We start from the raw sequence: 8,871 nt of genomic DNA on the forward strand, positions 1-8,871 counted from the left end.
ATAACCCAGAAAATTTGGGCATATAAACTGGTGGATTTGGTTCTATGCGAGCGAGGTGGGACTATTGATTTGGTGTGTGAGCCAGCGCTGCGATATTTTTGGCCAAAAAAGCCCAGTGGTAGCCCTGTTGGTGGCCCTCCGAGGGAAAGGATGAACCGGTAGCTTGGCTGAACGAATCGGTACGGTGGTAATTTGGTGTATTATGCGATTTGGTGGGAGGGCAAAACGGTCCAAAAATTGTTGGACGAAAATTTTGGCAGAAACCTTAGCTCCTTTATTATTAGGTATATATATATATAGATGTGTGCATCCATAATGTCTCTAAAACATTTCATTATTGTAGATACTGAATGTAATTGGTATCTTTACGATATTTCGTTGTTTTCTATTCCCTTTGTCGGAAAAAGAAATGTAGTTATAAGTTATCACTTTGAAAGTTCCGAGGAGAAAATTCCATAGCCTCACATGACAGCGGTGTGGAACTCCACCTGCCTTTGCCGAAAGGGGCGCGATGCATGCTGATGCTGAGCTATGTGTTTTTCTAAGTTCTTAGTTTTTTTTTCTTCGAAAAGTCCACCGATCTAAGTGTTTCATAGGGTGTTTCTACATATTGCAAAGACGTATAATTTGTTTCATAGAAGAAAGAGTTTGCCGACCTGTCGCGCAGTCACCTGCGGGTGCATGCAGACACTGTTGCGTCATCACTGTTGCCGTTGTCGTCGTGTTGCGTCGGTCCATCCAGGAGAAGGTGGCCGGATTCCGCGGTGCAGAGCATCCGCCGCCGATCTGATTCCGTCGTGTCTAAACCAAGGGGCAGCCCATGCTTCAGTTTTGGCTCCCCTGGTTGAACCTGCCCAGCTGCTGCCGTTCGGCCAGAACCCAAAAGAGAGTGCACGTGCAGCAATGCTAGGCTGCTAATTAACATACGATTCGGGAATATACTGCGACCGTACGAACTGACTACGATCGGGCTCCGCTCAATATATGGCGATGGACCGACCAACCGAATCGATCGAGCGAGCGAGCGAGCCCGCCGGGTTTGACTCGTCTGAGCTTGGGCAAGAACGGGCAACGTAGACGAGTTGGGCACAGCCGAGCGCTTGGATGCGGTGTCAGGCGGTCATTAGCTTGTGATTCAGGTGGTCAATTTATCGTTTTCTTTCAAGTGAGCAAAGTGACAACTTTTCATATACTACTCCCTACTAGTGACAAACTAATTAACAATCAAAGGATCAGAGATTACATCACGGAGAAAGCTGACGCAGTGACGCGTGATCGAGTCGTTTCTGGCCGACGGCCGCACATGCAACATGTACCGTTTCAAGCTCAGGCTGGAAAGGCAGAAACCCGCAAACCGGTGGGAGGTTTGCGTTACATTGGGCGACGCTGTTTCTCACGATTGCTTTCTCTCTGCTAGTCTGCTGGGTTGGCAATCGTGCTCCCACACTCTTGCTAGTTAAGTAGTGTGCCTAATTCAGTAGACAGCCGAGAACTTAGCTCAAATGATTTTTAATTATGTGAATATATTTTTACTACGTGAATTATGATTTTTAGTTACAATTCTCTTGCGATTTAAAAATCTATCAAGGTATCAGTTGGAACTCGATCTGCAACCCGAGTTGCAACTCAAAAAATTCCAGTTGTAACTGCAACTTATAGGATGCACAAACCGCAATGTAGCTTCGTCGGTTGTGGACTTGACGGAGCGTTAGGTTAATTTGCAGTTAACTAAGAATATGCATATTCCTTTTATTTATTATTACTGCATGCTTGTTATCTAGGTTCGGATTAGAGATTAACCATACCTTGTTCTTGATGCTGCACTTGTATCTGCATCTAAATTTAAGAAAATTTATAAGGAGTAGACAAGTAAACATTAAATTTCACTTCTACTTGGAACTTACTTACATTAGTGTTGTCTAGTTTTATCGAAACTAAAAATTTGTGGCACAACTTTCAAGATTTTACTCTTATAATTCTATGTTTTAAAATATGGATAATAGTACAACCGGAACGCTATTTTATTTTTGATAAACATATGCTTGCATGGAAAACTTCCACGCATGCATTCGAACTTTCTTACACACATGGAACAGATGAGGTACACGCAACATGTGGGCATGAATCGTCGGTGATATTCATGATTTGTATTATTTTACACAATATCACTCAAATTATATTCCCATTTGCAATCTCATTTCAGCTTTGACTAGGTCTTGAGGTGACATCTCAAACTATTATCCCTCGTTGACAAATTTCAACAACCCTTTTTGATTGACAATTTCTTGATTATTGTTGCATGCAACCCTTCATCCTCTACATCCTACACATGATGATAGCACGGCCATTTTGCATCATGCTAGAGTCCCCCGCCATCCTCGGAACAAGAAAGTAGTATTTGGAGGCACCTGATCTCCGCCATGAAGTCTCAGCAACATCGATCCCAATGGATCCATGGTCTGAAGAAGAAGATGGCATTGGATCGATCACACCTGAGGAACTCATATAAAACCCTAGACAACACAGATGGAGCGATTTGCAACATTGTTGGGACTGGACGATCGTTCGTGTAACACCTAGGGACGGATAACATACGTGACCAACTGACCATGGTCAGCGTAACACATAGAACTAAAGTCTGTGGCATATGCCATATCAGCCGCCAAGTCATCGCCGTATCCCTTACAAGGTCCTAGCCTATATTTTCCTCCACCTTATAACATTTGAATTATGAGAGTTGTTTACCCTCCAATTCATAATACTTGCCGTGCCTTATATGATCATAGCCTATAATGGATCGATTGGAGGGAGTACACAATTTAAAATTGGGTTTGGCATACGTTCACTTGTTACAAGTTTCTAGTCTAGTTCTAGTGAAACACATGGGTTACTCTATCAACCAAAACGTGATGGCCCAAAGAAAAGGAGGAGCAACACGGCACGGGTAGTGTAGTACCACCCGTGAAGTGCAAAGATTAGCGTTGGGCGTGGGCAAGAGGTTTTTGGTTACGGAGGCTTTTGGCTCAGCTAAGCATGGTTCATTCGTTCATGCGTGGTCACGCCACCGCACACAAGGCGAGCAGCAGCTAATCAATGACAGGTCGGGTCCAACTTGCGCAGCAAACAAAACCGCGACTTGCGCCCCAAACAAAATTCAAATACCGCCCACCGCGCACGAAAACGAAAGAAGCAAATTCATTGCTGCTCATTCCGCGAATCACAGAAAAAGATCCTAAGATCCTAAGCTCGTGCCACCGACATGTGGGCCCCAACCGAGCACCGCAGCGTTCCCGGCCAGCTCCCACCGCGGCGAGGTCCGTGGTTTTTCCTTTCCCCGAAGAAAAGTGGACGAGTTTTCCAGGAACACCCCTGACCTTACATTAAATCCGCATTTCCCCCTGCGCGTGCCACCTAGGTATAAAGCGAGGACACCTGCCTCTCCCCGAAGACCAGCAACCCAACACACGTCAAACCAAAATCTCCAGCGAGTCCTAGAATATTCCCCAAACCCCCACCACACCGTCTCCGCCTGCCACTCCACCGCCACCACCACTCGCCGCGATGGACGCCCGCATCGGCTCCGTCGACAACAGGCCGTCCCCGGCGGCGGTGAACGGCGCGGTGGGCTGCCCGGCGTCGGCGCCGGGGTGCCCGATCATGTCCTCCCACCCCGCGCCGCTGGCCGCAGCCGGCGCGGCGTCGCTGGGACGCCACCTGGCGCGCCGCCTCGTGCAGGTCGGCGTCGGCGACGTCTTCGCCGTGCCCGGCGACTTCAACCTCACGCTGCTCGACCACCTCGTCGCCGAGCCCGGCCTGCGCCTCGTCGGCTGCTGCAACGAGCTCAACGCCGGCTACGCCGCCGACGGCTACGCGCGCGCCCGCGGCGTCGGCGCCTGCGCCGTCACCTTCACCGTCGGCGGCCTCAGCGTCCTCAACGCCATCGCGGGCGCCTACAGCGAGAACCTCCCCGTCATCTGCATCGCCGGCGGGCCCAACTCCAACGACTACGGCACCAACCGCATCCTCCACCACACCATCGGCGTCCCCGACTTCTCCCAGGAGCTCCGCTGCTTCCAGACCGTCACCTGCCACCAGGTACGCGCGCGTTCCCACTCCCAGACATGCATTGCATCTTCGTTGGGGATTTATTATTCTCAAACTGATATACTCCGCAGTAATTTGTTTCGTCTGAGGAGCGGCTCTTGATCTCGTTCGTTTTGCCTGCTCCTAATTCAGGCGGTGGTGACCAACCTGGACGACGCGCACGAGCAGATCGACACGGCGATCGCGACGGCGCTCAGGGAGAGCAAGCCCGTCTACCTCAGCATCAGCTGCAACCTGCCCGGGATACCTCACCCCACCTTTACCCGTGACCCCGTCCCCTTCTTCCTCGCTCCCAGGTACCAATCCTTCTCTGTTCTCCTAGGCCTTCTCGTACGTGTATTGTTGCTTTTGGGTTCCATGACTCGTAGACTAATTTTGGATCATTTTGGGAATAGGTTTGGATCAATTAACATTTCCGCCAAATTATCTAGTGCGTAGAATGCTCTATGTCTTAACACCTTGATTTGCATGTTGATGCTATTTGAGTTATCTGATGAATTTCATGACCTGCTGGAGCTTAAGATTTTGTCTCTTCTCCCAAGCCTTGTCGTGTATTATTGCTTTTGAGTTTCCATGACTACTTGAGTTATCTGATGAATTTCATGATCTGCTGAGAGATTAATATTTTTAGTATTACCCAAATAATCTGACAAGTTTGAATCAGTACTATTTCTATAGTGGGATAGTGATAACTTTGATGCTATTTAGCTTGGGTTAACTGATCTGACGAATTTATTGAGTGTGTTGTGATATTTCACTGTAAGATGGTTAACCCCACTGGTAAAATAAACTGTCTCTGCTAGATATTCTAATGGATTGAACTGTGTTGCTAAGCATTTCCTATACTGTGATAGTGAAAATTGCATCTACTGCAATCATTTACCAATTTAGCATTGGCGATTTAATATGGAGAATTTGGATGCTATTAGACTTGCATCAACTCTGTTGTGGTAATATGAATATATGTGGATCCATCTAATGATTTGAACTGTGTTGTGAAATTGCAGGATGAGCAACAAGATGGGGCTCGAGGCTGCAGTGGAGGCAACCGTCCAGTTCCTGAACAAGGCGGTGAAGCCGGTGCTTGTCGGCGGCCCCAAATTGCGGGTTGCGAAAGCACAGAAGGCCTTCGTCGACCTTGTGGATGCCAGTGGCTATGCATACGCGATAATGCCATCGGCCAAGGGCCTTGTTCCAGAGACGCACCCCCACTTCCTTGGCACCTATTGGGGCGCAGTCAGCACCGCATTCTGTGCAGAGATCGTTGAGTCGGCCGACGCCTACATCTTCGCAGGCCCTATCTTCAACGACTACAGCTCTGTTGGTTACTCTTTCCTCCTCAAGAAGGACAAGGCCATCATCGTCCAACCTGACCGTGTCATTGTGGGGAATGGACCAGCATTCGGCTGCGTCATGATGAAGGAATACTTGTCTGAATTGGCCAAGCGGGTTAAGAAGAATACCACTGCCTACGAGAACTACAAGAGAATCTTTGTGCCTGAGGGCAAGCTGCTGCAGTGTGAGGCGAATGAGCCGCTGCGTGTCAATGTGCTCTTCAAGCACATCCAGAAGATGATTACAGGTGACAACGCGGTGATCGCAGAGACTGGTGACTCCTGGTTCAACTGCCAGAAGCTGAAGCTGCCTGAGGGCTGTGGGTGAGCATTCTTTGACTCTGAATCTACACTGTTACAGCTGTGTATGTTTTCTTGCTATACCTTGTTCTGAGCATGTGTTGTTTGCACACTTCAGGTATGAATTCCAGATGCAGTATGGTTCAATCGGTTGGTCAGTTGGTGCATTGCTTGGTTACGCTCAGGGCGCAAATGACAAGCGTGTGATCGCCTGCATTGGCGACGGGAGCTTCCAGGTGAAATTTCTCGATTGAATTGATATATTTCTATCTGCTGGAAATGATTGTCTGTTTCTACACTAACGTGATCTTGTTTGCAACTATCTACAGGTGACAGCCCAGGATGTGTCGACGATGCTGCGGTGCGGGCAGAACAGCATAATTTTCCTGATCAACAATGGCGGGTACACTATCGAGGTGGAGATCCATGACGGACCTTATAATGTCATCAAGAACTGGAACTACACCGGCCTTGTGGACGCCATCCACAATGGGGAGGGCAAGTGCTGGACCGCCAAGGTAAGCAACTGTTCCTGTCCAAAGCTCACAAGAACGACCTGAATTGGTGGAATTTGCAGCTGATGGATGTTGTGATACGTGCAGGTGAAGTGCGAGGAGGAGCTGACGGCAGCTATTGAGACGGCTCTGGGGGAGCAGCAGGACTCCCTGTGCTTCATCGAGGTGATCGCGCACAAGGACGACACCAGCAAAGAGCTGCTGGAATGGGGCTCCAGGGTCTCTGCTGCCAACTCCAGGCTACCCAACCCTCAGTAGATCAAGCTTACTCTCCTCTGCCTCACTAGTAGAATGCCCTGGCACGTTGGCCGCAATCAAATAATTGTGTACTCTTCGTCTTTGCCCTTATGTCTTCCAGATGCTCGGTAATTCTGTTTGTGTCTACGTTATAGTATGCCCATTACGGCATTACCTGTTTCTATGAGATGTGTTATCGCTTCCAGGAAAAATATATCAGAAACTTTTAGCTCCACCTTACTTCTTGAACTACCTTCGATCTGATCAATTTTTGTGTACCTATATCGCCATCAGCTGCCATGAGATGTCAATGAGCACGCGGCTTGTGGAGTTCATAAGAAATATCCGATCCGTTAACATGGGAACATCCTTGTATTTACGAGATACAACGTGCTTACGTGCACCATGGACATCGAATGTCGCCCATGGGTGATGGGTCATGGCGAACCATGTAACAATGTCCCAGCTTCCAAGTGTAAATCCTACTGATAGTCAAAATGCATATTTACCAACATTCTAATATGCATGACCTCCCGAACATTGGCTAAAAACTAATGCGATTGCCCTAAAAAAAACTAGTAATGCGATTGGTCACACATAATATCATTGGTTTTGTCACAGAAATATTTTCAATTATTTAGTTCTATCAGTAGCTTATTGATAATACACATAATTTTTTTTGTGTAAAATAGAAACTTTATTAGACAGGCGGGGTTGCATATCGGTCAAGTTACAGCGGGTTTGGCATTCCGTGCAAGCAAAATTTGCTAGATTAGTGGCAAATCCTGTTCCACTTTTACAAAACCACACCCCTATTTTTCGAAGCTGTGTGTTTAATTTCTGAAACTAATCGAACAAATGAGACCTTCTCTCTCGGTGCCTCCAGAAGCTGACAATGATCGGCAACTGGCCATGGTGGACACAAATATAACGGTGAAGTTGTATCCTACATTCCTACTAAAATCCCCGCATAGTTTGAAATGGAAAGATACGTTTAATTTAATTTATTTCTTAAGCTTTATTATGCCATTGTTTCTTCTTTGGAGCATATATAGCAACTGTCCAAAGGATCGTCTCAGTTTTCATGCGTAAAATACAATTTTGATTAGATTCAAGTAAAATCAAACTTCCTTCTCCCAACGCAATTTAACTTGTCAATGGAGGCAATAATTTGTAAGCATTGTTATATATTCAAGTATTTGATGCGGACAGTTGATTTTTTTCAAGATGGTCAAATATAATGCTCGCCAGTTTTGGATTAACCTTGTGCAATTGGTATAAGCTAATAGAGGACTTTGCATAAGATAACGAAACATAATCAAATCCCTAAACATATTATCCGTGCAAGTGGTGCAACACAATACACCTTATATTCTGAAAAAAAATATCTCAAAATTATAAGGCTTACATCTAGGAAAGGAAGGAGTACTATTCAACATGCATGATCATTGTTCATATAAACGTTGAGCATATTCAAATAATTAAAAATTCAAAATAATTCTAGCATATAATTTTAGCTGGGCAGCTTAATTCCCCACCCTATCCCTTCGGTCTTGTGAGCCGTGACAAGGCGATAATGCTATTGAGTTATTGAGTTGTCACCAGCTTCAGAATAGACCGTCGGTCTAGTGGCTAGACATGCGGGAGCGGGTTTGAGCCTTGGGCTCGGCAGGGTGCTCATGAGTTTTCTTCTATAAAAATGGCCGGATTCCTGCTGATTTTTTTTAGATCAACATGGATCACTCCATAGCTCCATTTCATAGAAAAGAAGCTAAATTTACAAGAGTTCAAAATTTGCTAAAAAGAAATGAAAATAGGAAAAACAAAAGCTAGCATATCGATCTGCCAGTTTTTCAAAGATCGCTGGGGAAACAGCTGCCATCCCAGCTGTTACCGAAATACCAGCAACCCCGAAACAACAGTAGAATCAAAGGTTTAAAAAGAAACTGAAAACAAGTTTACTTAAACTACAACTCAAGGTGCCAGAATCATGAAAGAACAAGACATCCTTTAGTTTCTCTTCTGAATTCTACCTCACCGACGAGCCGACTCCCGGGGGCACCGTTTTTGCTCTTGCGCCTTTTTATGAGATCACATCACCACATGAATGTTGTGTGAATCACCAGGGTTGTCCATGAGATACGCCAGGCCGCCCTTCCTTTGTAGCTCGAGTTCCAGGAGGATATCCAGTCGAAGGTTGGGCATCTCATCCACAGGGAGGCAAAGATGAGCTTTCATACTGGCTAGCAGCAGGTCCAAGAATTGAGTGTTTTTTTAATCCATTTTCTAGTTCCTTGAAAGGTTTCTTCCAATTCGGAGGAGGAAGTAAACCAGGTGCCAAACTTGTTTCAAATTAATCCAAGTAACCTTGTTAAACATAA

General features: G+C 46.2%; 1 protein-coding gene across 1 annotated transcript; it reads left to right on the forward strand.

Moving 5' to 3' along the window:
• The first annotated feature begins 3,561 nt into the window (after positions 1–3,561).
• Positions 3,562–6,588, forward strand: LOC124698152 (pyruvate decarboxylase 2-like). The gene is made up of 6 exons (XM_047230669.1): positions 3,562–4,095; positions 4,237–4,400; positions 5,112–5,762; positions 5,857–5,974; positions 6,068–6,256; positions 6,341–6,588. The coding sequence occupies exons 1-6, from the start codon at positions 3,562–3,564 to the stop codon at positions 6,509–6,511; spliced, it is 1,827 nt and encodes a 608-aa protein (XP_047086625.1). The 3' UTR covers positions 6,512–6,588.
• Positions 6,589–8,871: the final 2,283 nt, after the last annotated feature.

The sequence above is a fragment of the Lolium rigidum genome, chromosome 3, assembly GCF_022539505.1.
Source record: "Lolium rigidum isolate FL_2022 chromosome 3, APGP_CSIRO_Lrig_0.1, whole genome shotgun sequence".
Lineage (NCBI taxonomy): Eukaryota > Viridiplantae > Streptophyta > Magnoliopsida > Poales > Poaceae > Lolium > Lolium rigidum.

Excerpts from the sequence above, each read along its gene's own strand:
- LOC124698152 (XM_047230669.1), top strand. The coding sequence starts at position 3,562 with ATGGACGCCCGCATCGGCTCCGTCGACAACAGGCCGTCCCCGGCGGCG. Across the intron at positions 5,763-5,856 it reads AAGCTGCCTGAGGGCTGTGG|GTATGAATTCCAGATGCAGT; the intron begins GTGAGCATTCTT and ends TGCACACTTCAG. Across the intron at positions 6,257-6,340 it reads GCAAGTGCTGGACCGCCAAG|GTGAAGTGCGAGGAGGAGCT; the intron begins GTAAGCAACTGT and ends TGATACGTGCAG.